The 14850-nt window shown below is 35.4% G+C and overlaps 1 protein-coding gene and 1 long non-coding RNA gene across 5 annotated transcripts in view; both read left to right on the plus strand.

The window, feature by feature from the left end:
- LOC127497123 (uncharacterized) overlaps positions 1-8136 on the plus strand; it is a 137938-nt gene extending 129802 nt beyond the window's left edge. For 2 of the 4 annotated variants that reach the window (XR_007925458.1, XR_007925459.1), the window contains one exon: positions 6436-8135. This is a non-coding gene — a long non-coding RNA (uncharacterized LOC127497123). Of the gene's footprint in view, positions 1-6435 lie in introns of all 4 variants that reach the window. The other 2 variants (XR_007925461.1, XR_007925460.1) reach the window with 1 other exon arrangement.
- A 417-nt stretch (positions 8137-8553) lies between these two features.
- Positions 8554-11436, plus strand: cldn11a (claudin 11a). The gene is made up of 3 exons (XM_051872750.1): positions 8554-9490; positions 9953-10117; positions 10677-11436. Exons 1-3 carry the CDS (start codon positions 9265-9267, stop codon positions 10931-10933), a joined length of 648 nt encoding a protein of 215 aa, XP_051728710.1. The 5' UTR covers positions 8554-9264; the 3' UTR covers positions 10934-11436.
- The last annotated feature ends 3414 nt before the right edge of the window (positions 11437-14850 follow it).

Consider the following 14850-nt stretch of genomic DNA (forward strand, 5'->3'; position numbering starts at 1 on the left):
GGAATAACTGTTTAGTTATCCATGGCAGATCCACAGTGGTTTGTTGTCTCGTGTGCTGAGCGAAACAAATCGCTGCATAATATGCAGTGGAGGATGGCAGCGGTAAATCTGAGGCTTTGAGAGAATGATGAACACACATATGAGTGCTCACAGTCTCAACGGAGGAAGCTGCAAAGTGCATCCTGGGGGTCTGCCTCTAAACGCCCACTGTGCCCTCCATTAGCAATGAATCGTAGTTAGCGTTCATTAGGGCTCAGATGCCTCCCCGCGGGTTGGTGGGAGCCACTGTCTTGCGCATTGATCATGATGTGTTTGGGAGCTGCTACCTCCAGTCCTGCCCATTGCCCACTATGAGTTGTAAATGTGACTCTGGGAAAATCAATTGACCAAATTATTTCTTTACCAATCCTGAGTTGGGTGTCAAGTAAAGGGAAACAAAAAGGTGACATGTAGAGGTTAAAAAGTAAAAATCTAAACAAAACATTTTGTTTTAGACCAGACTGAAGTGAAGCAGAAATCTTTGCAAAAGGTTGTCAATACAGAAAGATTCAACCGGATAGTGTTAAATCTAACAGCAGGGGCTTACTTGTTAACCAGCCAAATTTTACCCCTTTGACTACAACCAATGACAATATCCTACCTCATAAAGTGATCCCCCTGTAGCCAGGTTCATTAGGGTTGTTGTAGCATTTTATAGTTTCATGCTCCCTCAGAAACTGGGCAGGAGTTTACTAACAGTCAGCTAGCACTTCATGTAACTGGCTTAGCATTGATCTTAAACAGTTAGCTTTTTTTTTTACAGCAGAATTTGTTCACATATAACTTACAGTCATGCAATATTATTTTTATTTACAGTAAACAATAGTAAAAAAAAAAAAAATAATCCTCAGCACACTCTGAAGACCATATTCCTGGTTATTTGCTCATTTTGAGTTAGACCTGACCAAATTCAGTGATTTGTTGGATGTGAGTTGTTGACACTGCTATGGGATCAGTCTAATTTGCAATGTTATTTGAGAACAGATTCAACAGGTTTATTAAAAATCTGAAAGAATGACATTGGACATCGCTATAGTGTTTTCTTCAGTTTTCTTCTTAATTTCTTCAGTTCAAATAAACAAGGAACAATGTGTTTTTTAAAGGGTTAGTTCACCCAAAAATGAAAATTATGTCATTAATTACTCATCCTCATGTCGTTTTACACCTGTAAGACCTTCGTTCATCTTCGGAACGCAAATTAAGATATTTTTTGATAAAATCCAATGGCTCAGTGAGGCCTGCATCGCCAGCAATAACACTCCCTTTATTCAATGCACAGAAAGCTACTAAAAACATATTTAAAACAGTTCATGTGACTACAGAGGTTTAACCTTAATATTATAAAACGATGAGAATACTTTTTGCGCGCCAAAAATAACAAAATAGCGACTTTATTCAACAATATCTAGTGATGGACGATTTCAAAATACTGCTTCATGAAGCTTCGAAGCTTTACGAATCATTTGTTTCGAATCAATGGTTCAGAGCACCAAAATCACATGAATTCAGTAAATGAGGCTTTGTTACGTCATAAGTGTTTTGAAACTTCAATAGTTCACATGACATTGGCAGCTTGATACGCACTCTGAACCACTGAATCGAAACAAAAGATTCATAAAGCTTTGAAGCTTCATGAAGCAGTGTTTTGAAATCGCCCACTAGATATTGTTGAATAAATATACATATATTTATTATCTTACAAAAATAACAAAATAGCGACTTTAATAAGTTAAATATATATAATAAATATGTTTTTAGTAGCTTTCTGTGTATTGAAAAAAGGGAGTGTTATTGCTGGCGATGCAGGCCTTACTGAGCCATCAGATTTTATCAAAAATATCTTAATTTGTTTTCCGAAGATGAACGAAGGTCTTACGGGTGTGGAACAACATGAGGGTAAGTAATAAATGACATAACTTTAATTTTTGGGTGAACTAACCCTTTAAGTATTGGAGTCAAAGATAAACATTATGCTTGTGTGTAGCCTTGTGAAATAAAAGTTTCCCCAAAATGAAAACTTTCATGAAACTAAGATCATTAGGTCAGCAATGACTCGAAAACATCAGGATCAGTCTGGATTCATCCAATTCGTGGATGAATCGTTCAGTGGTATTTGTGAACCGATTAAACAGGTTCACCACAATAAATCTGCTCAAAGGATGAATCATTCACAAATGAAATGGCTCTCATTTTTTCAACTTTGAAATAAAGACATTTTTTTTTTTTTTTTAATAGCTGCAGTCTGTAACTTTTTTGGGTTAAAAATAATCCAAAATCAAATTTTGAGCAAGTACAAAACCAGCCAGTGTTCAAAACTATTTCCTTACCTTAGCCCGATTCACAACGTTTGTAATAATGTTTTTTTAATTTGAGTGGTCCTGGTAGGTTTCAGAACAAAATTGGCAGACATGTTGCTTGTTAAGATGATATTTTCCGATGAACTCCTCAAAACGGTGACACCTCAAAACATTCGATTCATCCGCGCTGAGGAGCTGTGCCGAGGCACAACCCACGTAAAGATGATAATTCCGCAAATAACTACAATTGCAGGTTTCAAACAGAGATGGCGACAAAGAGGCACAACTTACGGACTGCAGCTTTAAATGAAATGTAGTAAATTTAAGTATTATGCTTTGGAATGTAGTGTAAGTTCCCCAAAATTAAAATACTGTATAGATATGGTAAAAAAAATAAATAAATAAACAAACACACATTAATGTCCACCATAGTTACTTATACCCTATGGAATGTGTGTACCAAAAGAGTCAGTTAACTTTTGCGTTAAAGAGTCAGATAACCTTCAGGAGGGAAGAGGTCAGACACAATAAGCAAATGCTAGTGCACCATCACTCACGAGAGAGAATACATTTGAATATAATGATGCATGAAATTACAGATTTATTTATAGAAAGACTCCTAGTGTCTAAATGCCATTTCGTTTGAATAGAGGCTAAACTAATGTGCTCTACACCGCAATATAAGATGAATTACCAGTAGCATACAGTAGATCAACGTTATGAGCGATGCTGATTGTTTAATAAATCTCCTCAATGACTGGTTATGCTGCTTTTGATATTGACACTTTACGGTTGACATTTTCTAGTGCACTAAAAATCCCGCTTAGATACTCTTGATGAAGATGATGAACTCTATCATTGAACGCTGCATCAGAGGTAAAAACCACATCAGTGTCAAGTCAATAACAAATCAATTACTGCAGTGCCAGACTGAAGTGAAGACTAGTCCCTATTTCTGCCAGAGGAATATTCACAAGCTGTTATTGATGTCTCTCAGCTGCTCACAACCCTACTGTCCATATATAAGGCATGATATAAGGGATGTAATTCAGTGATAGAGATAAAAGCCTCAATGATTTCATCACATGCCTCCTCCTCGGGTGATATAAAGATATTCGGGTCCACCCAAGGTGCTTACAAAGCACAACTCAGTTATGCAATACATTTTGATCATCTTGCACTGTCAGACCAATGTCAGGACCCATTTCATTAGCTTAATTTTCTTATTCCAATGCTGCCATGTTCCGGAAGCAAATGATGAATTGCTTGAGATATTTGTGAGGTGATTTCTACAGACCCTCGAGGATCGACTGAATGACAGATATAGAGGAACAAGGGTGTTTCTGACAGCTTATTACATTTGCAAGCAAAGGTCTAATAAGGTAAACAAAAGACGTCCTGCATATTCAGTGAACAGCAATGAATGCAGGAAATACCAGATGTTATCCACTTAATTCATTCCTGATTAGACAAAGAGTGGGAGGACTCCTGAAATGAATGTAAAACTGTTATTGTTATTCAGGTTATGGAACGTCTCCACAACAATGAAGCTGAACTGGCAGGAATGAAGTGCAAACTAAAGATAAGATTAGAACATGCTCAGAATATTTGGAAGAGGTCAACATAAACAAGCAGAAGTCAAGGTTTGATTGTCATACAAGCATTTATCAGACTCTTAAAAGACACTTTTATTTATTTATATACAAACCCGATTCCAAAAAAGTTGGGACACTGTACAAATTGTGAATAAAAAAGGAATGCAATAATTTACAAATCTCATAAACTTATATTTTATTCACAATAGAATATAGATAACATATCAGATGTTGAAAGTGAGACATTTTGAAATGTCATGCCAAATATTGGCTCATTTTGGATTTCATGAGAGCTACACATTCCAAAAAAGTTGGGACAGGTAGCAATAAGAGGCCGGAAAAGTTAAATGTACATATAAGGAACAGCTGGAGGACCAATTTGCAACTTATTAGGTCAATTGGTAACATGATTGGGTATAAAAAGAGCCTCTCAGAGTGGCAGTGTCTCTCAGAAGTCAAGATGGGCAGAGGATCACCAATTCCCCCCAATGCTACAGCTAAAAATAGTGGAGCAATATCAGAAAGGAGTTTCTCAGAGAAAAATTGCAAAGAGTTTGAAGTTATCATCATCTACAGTGCATAATATCATCCAAAGACTCAGAGAATCTGGAACAATCTCTGTGCGTAAGGGTCAAGGCCGGAAAACCATACTGGATGCCCGTGATCTTCGGGCCCTTAGACGGCACTGCATCACATACAGGAATGCTACTGTAATGGAAATCACAACATGGGCTCAGGAATACTTCCAGAAAACATTGTCGGTGAACACAATCCACAGTGCCATTCGCCGTTGCCGGCTAAAACTCTATAGGTCATAAAAGAAGCCATAACTAAACATGATCCAGAAGCGCAGGCGTTTTCTCTAGGCCAAGGCTTGTTTAAAATGGACTGTGGCAAAGTGGAAAACTGTTCTGTGGTCAGACGAATCAAAATTTGAAGTTCTTTTTGGAAAACTGGGACACCATGTCATCCGGACTAAAGAGGACAAGGACAACCCAAGTTGTTATCATGGTATGGGGTAGCATGAGTCCGTGTGGCATGGGCAGCTTACACATCTGGAAAGGCACCATCAATGCTGAAAGGTATATCCAAGTTCTAGAACAACATATGCTCCCATCCAGACGTTGTCTCTTTCAGGGAAGACCTTGCATTTTCCAACATGACAATGCCAGACCACATACTGCATCAATTACAACATCATGGCTGCGTAGAAGAAGGATCCGGGTACTGAAATGGCCAGCCTGCAGTCCAGATCTTTCACCCATAGAAAACATTTGGCGCATCATAAAGAGGAAGATGCAACAAAGAGGACCTAAGACAGTTGAGCAACTAGAAGCCTGTATTAGACAAAAATGGGACAACATTCCTATTCCTAAACTTGAGCAACTTGTCTCCTCAGTCCCCAGATGTTTGCAGACTGTTATAAAAAGAAGAGGGGATGCCACACAGTGGTAAACATGGCCTTGTCCCAACTTTTTTGAGATGTGTTGATGCCATGAAATTTAAAATCAACTTATTTTTCCCTTAAAATGATATATTTTCTCAGTTTAAACATTTGATATGTCATCTATGTTGTATTCTGAATAAAATATTGAAATTTGAAACTTCCACATCATTGCATTCCTTTTTTATTCACAATTTGTACAGTGTCCCAACTTTTTTGGAATCGGGTTTGTGTATATATATATATATATATATATATATATATATATATATAAATAGGTAATGTGTAAATATGTACCTGTGTCTGTACAGTATGTATATGTGTGCAGAGAGAGAGAGAGAGAGAGAGAGAGAGAGAAATTTCCATAGACAACAAGTAATTTAGTAGGAAAAACATGGAAATGGTTAGTCATTTTATCGTATTGTTTGTATTTGTTTGCTTGGTCAGTGGGTTTTGGTTCATTTGCTGTTGTGGGCTAGCTCTGGACCTTTGAAATAACTGAAATAATCTGACCTGGAACAACTTCATTGTTGTGCATTTACTGGAAATAATTGCAGGTATTAATAATAAATGTCTCCAGGTATTATAGGCCTCCTTGGTGTTTGAAGTCAGATGAGTCCCCCTAGTGTATGAGTGAGGGACACATAGCCTACTAATTTCTCACTTTATGCAGACATGCCTGTTGTGATGGTATAATCCGTTATGTGATGTTGGATGATTGTTAAGTGGACCGTTTTAATATCCTCAAGTCATATCAGATTCTTTACAAAGAAGAAGCCCCAAGAGAATGCACTGCACATCACCAAATGTCACATATAAAAGATTCAAGAATTTGTCCAGCGACCGTGTGGAATTATATTTAGAACTAGATACAGATCAAGAACCATTTCAGACATTTCAAAGACCTGCATCATGTCCCTTTTCTTCAACAAACGCCCTTAGGCTTCAGAAACACCAAATTAAATTAGGGTGGTTCTACAAAGGGTATACTACTTTGCTGCAACCATGCACTAAGGTCATACATAGCATCATAACTTCACTCTTTTGGATTTATCTGCAGCTTTCAACTGTCAACATCCAAGCTAGTAGTGATATCCGCGTCAGTTCTTTGATTTGTACTCCACCTGGAAAACAGGTCTTACCAAGTCAGCTGGATAACTCACCCTCCACAGCCTGCATCCACAGGGATACTGTACTTCAAGGTACACCAGAACACAGGACACTCATCCATTTTCCAATATTATTCTGATATCTCTATATCCTCCCCTCTGTTTCTTCATATGGAATCTCAGAAAGGATCTTTGCATGCCTCTCTGATATGATTAACTCAAGACTGAGCTCTGATTCCTTTATAGCCAGGATGTCCTTTATATTTCCGCCAGAGGTCACACAGTCAATGCAGTTATTTCAAAGCTCACCTTCATTGACCACATTACGACAACTGCCAGTTTCTATCACTTTATGCTCCATAACATAAAGAAAATGAGGCCAACTATAAACATTTCATGGCTACATTAACCAGACTAATAGAATACATCAATATCTTAAGTAGCTAACATAGAAAGTCAATCTTATAGGGAGTTTAAAAAATGTAAAAAGAAATATTTTTCAAGTTTTAAATAGATCAATATACATTTTAGATACACATATAAATGTATGTGGAAGCTTTTTATGTCAGTGTATCTACCCTTTAAAGTAGCTATATTTTAGATACACTAAAAAAACATTTTTTTTTATTATTATTCTTGTGAAAATGTATTTTAATCATATTTTTTTCTACATACTTCAATTTTAAATATACATTTAATGTATTTATTATCAGTATATTTTCTTGATACATTTTTTCATAGTTGAAAAACTTTAAAACTGTTTGGCCATATGGGCTTGAGTATTCTCAAGTATCTATCCTGGCAATTAACGTGATTTATGCATATTTTATGTGACCCTGGATCACAAAACCAGTCATAAGTCGCACGGGTATATTTGTAGCAATAGCCAACAATACTTTGTATTGGTAAAAATGATCGATTTTTCTTTTATGCCAAAAATCATTAGGATATTAAGTAAAGATCATGTTCCATGAAGATATTTTGTAAATTTCCTACCGTAAGTGGATATGCATTGCTAAGGACTTAATTTGGACAACTTTAAAGGCAATTTTCTCAATATTTACACTACCGGTCAAAAGTTTGGAAACATTACTATTTTTAATGTTTTTGAACGAAGTCTCTTATGCTCATTAAGGCTGCATTTATTTCATAATAAATACAGAAAAAACAATAATATTGTGAAATATTATTACAATTTAAAATTATGGTTTTCTATTTTAATATACTTTAAAATATAATTTATTTCTGTAATGCAAAGCTGAATTTTCAGCATCATTACTCCAGTCTTCAGTGTCACATGATCCTTCAGAAATCATTCTAATATGCTGATTTGATAATCAGTTATTATCAATGTTGAAAACAGTTGTGTTGCTTAATATTTTTTTAGAACCTGTGATACTTTTTTTCAGGATTCATTGATGAATAAAAGGTTAAAAAGAACAGCATTTATTCAAAATATAAATCTTTTCTAACAATATAAATCTTTACTATCACTTCTTATCAATTTAACACATCCGTGCTGAATAAAAGTATTAATTTCTTTAAAAAAAAAAAAAAAAGAAAGAAAAAAAAATTACTGACCTCAAACTTTTGAACGGTAGTGTATATTGTTACAAAAGATTTTATTTTAAATAAATGCTGATATTTTTTAACATTTTATTCATCAAAGAATCCTGAAAAAGTATCACAGGTTATAAATAATATTAAGCAGCACAACTGTTTCCAACATTGATAATAAATCAGCATATTACAATGATTTCTGATGGATCATGTGACACTGAAGACTGCAGTAATGATGCTGACAATTCAGCTTTGCATCACAGAAATAAATTATATTTTAAAGTATATTAAAATAGAAAACCATAATTTTAAATTGTAATAATATTTCACAATATTATTGTTTTTTCTGTATTTATTATGAAATAAATGCAGCCTTAATGAACATAAGAGAGTTCGTTCAAAAACAATAAAAAATAGTAATGTTTCCAAACTTTTCACTGGTAGTGTAGATTTTTTTGATCAAAAATCAGATTCCAGATTTTCAAATAGTTGTATCTCAGACAAATATTGTCCTATCCTAACAAAAGCTTATTTATTCAGCTTTCAGATGATGTATAAATCTCAATTTCAAAAATTGACTCTTATGGCTGGTTTTGTGGTCCAGGGTCACACACATATAAGTTCTCAAAAAATGATACACACGAATTGAGAATTAAACCGCCAGAGGGCAGCATACAACAAAAATCCAGCAATGACGACGCTGTCAGAGGTGCTTCACTGTTATCAAAGCCACCTGAGCAAATATTACTCTGAGATGTAGTAGTTACCATACTTGGCGAATTGATGAGTAATTTGTAAAAAAAAATAATAATAATAATAATTCGTTTTACACATTATATAGACCTACGTATTATTTAGGCTACTATAACATTACTATGAACGTGAAAAAGAAAAGAGGAGAGTGAAAAACAAGATAAAAGGAGTAACCTTGGGAAGTGTCTGTAGGCTACTCATGTGATTGGCTGACAGTTCGTTTGTGTCTGTGGTTCCACTATAAAAGGTTTTCTAACGGTACTCTCATATCATATTAGCTTGGAATACTGCGCTCCATAAGGATCTACAACTCATCATGATTTTTACGCAATGGATTAACATATCTGGATTTTACCACCTATAAATTCCTTAAAGTATCCTGTCTGGCTTTAGATTATCTGATTATCATCTATTTCAAGAGGACTTTTTTTCTTCTATTGGACACATTTTTGCGCACACTGTACACCATGGCAAATTCTTGCTTACAGTTCACGGGTTTTGTGATGGGTTTTCTTGGTTGGATTGGGCTCATCATCGCCACTGCCACTAATGAATGGGTAGTCACTTGTAAATATAACATACACACCTGTAAGAAGATGGATGAACTGGAGGCCAAAGGTTTGTGGGCAGACTGTGTGATCTCAACTGCTCTGTATCACTGCATCACACTCACGCAGATTCTCGAGTTACCAGGTACGTGCAGTAAAATAATACATTAATAGTAGTAATAGTAATTTTGAAGTTTTTTAAAGATTTTTTTTTTTTTTTTGGTCGGAGTAAAGATGAAAATCATTACAATTCAGTTTCCATTATTTAATACATAAGCAAAATGATAAAATAACCTAACAATGTTTAGCCTATAAAAATAGTGTACTGTTTATGTTATTAAATCAAATGAAATACGTCAAATGTGAAATAAAAATTAAATATAATTTAATATATAATTTAATATGTAAATAAATTTACATTATCTATAAATTAGATTTAGGCTAAATATTTTATGCAAAACCAATTTTTTCTTCCTCCACAATTTCAAAATATATATATTTTACTCGTAAATATAAATAATTAGATCACAATATAATTAACTGGATTTTGTATTACTATATTACAATGAAATCGAGAATAAAATGAATCTGTTCTTTTTTTTTTAAGCGTACATCCAGACGTCTCGAGCGCTGATGGTCACAGCATCGATTCTTGGATTGCCTGCTGTAGCGCTCGTGCTCATGTCCATGTCCTGTATTAACCTCGGAAGTGAACCAGAAAGCGCCAAGAACAAACGATCAGTGTTCGGTGGAATCCTAATCCTGCTGACTTGTAAGCATGTATTTGTTTTTGTTAAATTAAAGGGATAATTCACCCAAAAATGAAAATTCTGTCATAATTTCCTCACCCTCAAGTAGTTCCAAACCTGTATAAATTTCTTTGTTGTGCTGTACACAAAGAAAGATATTTGGAAGAATGTCAGTAACCAAACAGATCTCGCCCCCTATTGACTACCATAGTAGGAAAAATAAATAGGCTACTATGGAAGTAAACGGGGGTGAGATCTGTTTGGTTACTGACATTCTTCCAAATATCTTTCTTTGTGTACAGCAGAACAAAGAAATTCATACAGATTTGGAACTACTTGAGGGTGAGTAAATGATGACAGAATCTTTATTTTTGGGTGAACTATCCCTTTAAGGTCATATTACACTCAGAAAAAGTAGGCTACACTTACTAACATGTCCACTCATTAATCTGCAAAGTTATTTACAGTAGATGTGTGCCAAACAGACAGATACAGGCCTACTGTTCCCACAGTGAAAACGCACAATTTCTAATAATTGGACTTAAATAGATTTGCTAATAGTGTGTCTTTTTTTCCCCTCAGCTTTTTGTGGCATTGTCTCCACTGTGTGGTTTCCTATCGGGGCCCATAACGAGAGAGGTTTGATGTCCTTTGGCTTCTCCCTCTATTCGGGCTGGGTTGGCACTGCACTTTGTTTTTTGGGAGGCTGCATGATCACATGCTGTTCAGTGGACACCCCTGCTGCATACACTGACAACAACCGATTCTACTACTCCAAACAGGGCCCCGCCCATCCTGGCCCCGCCTCCACTAACCACGCCAAAAGTGCTCATGTGTGAGCTTCGGGATTACTGCTCAGATCAGATTTCTACTCTCTTTCCTCTCTTTTTCCACTGTTTCTTGTTTCAACCACATCTCTATCTACAGTGGTGACTCTTTGGATAGTTATGGTACAGCTGAACTCTAACCCTTTGACTCAGCAGCAGGGTCAGTCGCTGGTGAAGTAACTGCACTGAAGTATTTATTGTTCAAAGGGTCTTCAGTACAATGTGCCATTTTAAGTCCTATCTCTGTAGTGGGAAATGAATTTTTGCATTGTTATATGAATACTAACAGTATTACCAATGTTTTTTTATTCTAAATCTTTCAGTTTATTTCAGTCTGTTTGTACAGCTGTCTTTTCTTTTTGATTAATTTCAGAACATTTCAGAATAGCCACCCAAACCAAATTGCACCAAAATTGGACCAAAGCAGTAACTATTTAGCAATATTATTTATTGTAATACTTGTATGCAGTTTTTATTATGTTTTTTTGTAATAAACAATGTTGTCCATGTGAAAATACCTGTGAAAGTGTTTTTTTTTTTTTTTTTTTGATTATAGGTAATGTCATTTTTATAAATAAAACCCTCTATGCTGGTAAAATGAACTGAACTGCTCTCCACAGGACTGTATATTGTGAAGCACATGGCGTCTGCTGTCAGATGGCAGGTGAACCTCTCATTCATTCTCACCAAAAGCACTCGAGACGCACATATAATTCAGGCACCCGAGACATGTACCTGTATCGATTTCTTTTTCTCCAATGAGAAGCTAGTCTCATTACGTCTGATGGGCAACAATGACTGGCAGACAGCACTGATTAAAGGTTAACGGTCGCAATCAGCCATAAAGGAAGATTTATGATCTGGTTGTGACGAGTCTCCATCTTTGTTCTCTGATTTGGGTCCTTGCACTGAATGCTTCCTGGTACACGTGGTTACAGTGGGAATACAGTCAAAAATGGCTGAATATACTGAGGATATAAGCAACATGTGAAAGTTTTTGTACATTATGTGAAAGAAAACAGCAAGTTCAGTCACTACAGTATGATTTATCCTATGAAGGGTGCTTTTTAGATGTCAAATATTGCTTCTTATTTGTAGGTATTAACCGTTCAGTCTTTGGTTAGAGGTAGTTTGGGGTGGAGGAAATTCAATGAAAACTTGCATTGGTCTCTACAATATTTTTCCTTTTTTGAAATATGGCTGCAAATGGTGACCTAAAAGCAAAGGGAGAGACAGAAAAAGCAGAGACTGACCTGAACTAGAAGGAAACAGGAAGTTATGATGTTAAACCAGCCTTTGTTCGTTGCTTAGAGAGAAAGGGCTTAGCACTTCCTTTTTAAAGGGTCATGTAACATTTTTTTTTTAGATATTAAAATGACATAAATTATTTGAAGAGGAAAGTAGATCATTTAAGAATTTTTGGGGTATTTTAGTAATCTGGTGTCATGAACAAATTAACCCCCCCCCACACACACATACACACATACACACACACACACACACACACGAATGTATACAAATGAAACGACCTAAAATGATTCCATTGGCTGAAAAACGTATGCTCTATTCAGTGCCTGGTTAGAAAACTTAAACACATATGTTGTTTTAACTATGTAAATATGACTATAATTAGCTTTAAAGTTATGTTGCTTTTGATTTCACAAAGCTATAGACTGTGAAATTAATTTCTCTTTCTTTAACTTCTTAGCTTACTAGCTTAGCATACCACTAGCCTGTTAGCCTGCTAGCTTTATAAATCTATAATTTTTGATCATTTGTTAAGTACATGCAAATAATAAAATGTGAAACTACACTTTTTATATTAAATTTAATTTAAAATATATTTAATAAGATCACCTGTTGTAAAATACAGAAGGCTACAGTAGTGCTAGCATCAGAGAACCGATAGCATACAAGATACAATTACAAAAGGCTATCCCCAAGTACAAACACATTTGTGAGAGGGGACCAGATTGTTCATGACACCGGATTTGTAATTTGAAGAGAACTGATTAATGCTGAAATGGGGCGTTTCATGACCCTTCAATGTTCTTTATATAATTCAGGAAAAGGTGTATCTCCATTTGAACAAACATATCTTCAATGACTAGTCAAAGTAAATCAAAGTAATCATACTCTAATGTGGAAATACAGCAACCCTGACACACTAGTTTTAGCTCGTCTGTTTTTTCCTTGAAAAACTGATACTACTGAGCATAAAAATGACAGAGTTGTATATTTGGTATCTGATACTCCAGTAAAAATTGTTGCTGATTAAAATATCACAGTATGAGACTGACCTTGAACTGACCAGAAAAATCTGCAATTTCCTGAATGTTCTGAAAACACAAAATGGCTTCTTTCAGGAAATGTCTGATTATTTGTGCGGTGAGTTAATATCACCTTTTGCATAAAGATTAACTTTAACACAAGTATTAGGATGTATAAGTATTAAAGCAACTACTAGGTATTGCATAAGCATAAAAGTGCATATTATTTACATGTGTTTTTAAACATATCAGGAAAATATAGCCATTTGCCACACAGCATCAACCATCTTCCTCACATCCAGGATTAGCACCAGGATATTTTGCATCAGGAAAAGGGGAGGCTTTTTCCCAAACAGATGACATACAATATAAGGACATCACATTTAAGTTTGATTCAGGCTGATGACAGATGACACAAATGATGTCCTATGAGTGACTCATAGGAATAACACATTAATGAAGACCCTCCCACAAAAGGAGTGTGCTTCAGGTTGTGTCGATGTCTGCACCATACAGACAGACGGGTCTGAACTGTATGAATTGAACATAACAACATGCTTTGAGATCTCCAAACCATATTGTACCACATCGACCACCATTGCAGAAATGATAATGGAACAGTACGTCTCGATCTGTTCATCTCATTCCTCTGCATAGCCAGCGGCGCCCCTCCCAGTATGACCATGTTTGTTTTGTGCTCAGGTATGACCCTCGGATCGCTGTTATTCTAGGCTCAGCGCTCCACCCAACAGGAAACATAGCAGGCCTCCACCGCTTACACAAGCCACCCATGTAAGGATTTTTATTACCTCTGATTTCGGGTTGTGTGAGACAGCCTTAAAGCGAAAGGAAAACCAAGAGTCACGCTTATCTGATCTGCAATAAATGACTTTCATTGTTGCATGGAAGCAATATTAACATCTCATTACACAGTGCAACGGGAGAGCAAAACCACAAGTAGAAGAAACAATAAATAGATTCTTTAAAAAAAATCATTGAAACCAGAATACATCCACTTCATACCAAAATATACAGCAGAAACAAAGATCAGATTTGCAAGGGAAGCCAATCTCCACATTTCCTGAACAAATACCAAACAAACTATGATAGCAGGAAAGATAGTTCACAAAGTACAAACACTGTACCTTTTCTCAGAGACAAATAACAAATAGTAGCTGACTTTAAAAGCAACAGTGGAAACATTTTTTGATTTTTTTTCCAGATAGATTTTTAATAAAATATTTCTGTATGTAGATTTTAATCTTACTTAAAGGGGTAGTTCACCCACAAATGAAAATTCTGTTATCATTTACTCATTCTCATGTAGCTCCAAACTTGTATGTCTTCTACTTAACACAAAAGAAGATATTTTGAAGATTTTTTTTTTTTTTTTTTTTTGTCAATGGGGTCCAAAAAAATATCATTGGACCCCATTGAGTTCCATTAATTTTTCAAAATGAAGTATCTTACAGGTTTGGAGTGACATTAGGGTGAATAAATGGTCAAATGTTTCATTTTTGAGTGAACTATTCCTTTAAAACCTTGCCCTTCTTAAGCCTATTCTTATGTTCTAACATAAAACTAAATCGAAACTACTAAATCAAAATCCAAACGTCTCCAGTTATGTTTTTAGTCTAGAAAGAGGCCATTAAAAATATA

This window comes from Ctenopharyngodon idella, chromosome 2, assembly GCF_019924925.1.
Source record: "Ctenopharyngodon idella isolate HZGC_01 chromosome 2, HZGC01, whole genome shotgun sequence".
Lineage (NCBI taxonomy): Eukaryota > Metazoa > Chordata > Actinopteri > Cypriniformes > Xenocyprididae > Ctenopharyngodon > Ctenopharyngodon idella.

Bases quoted from the DNA above. Each gene is read 5' to 3' on its own strand.
- cldn11a (XM_051872750.1), top strand. From the start codon at position 9,265: ATGGCAAATTCTTGCTTACAGTTCACGGGTTTTGTGATGGGTTTTCTT. The intron at 9,491-9,952 runs GTACGTGCAGTA...TTTTTTTTTAAG, and splicing joins GCAGATTCTCGAGTTACCAG to CGTACATCCAGACGTCTCGA. The intron at 10,118-10,676 runs GTAAGCATGTAT...TTTTCCCCTCAG, and splicing joins AATCCTAATCCTGCTGACTT to CTTTTTGTGGCATTGTCTCC.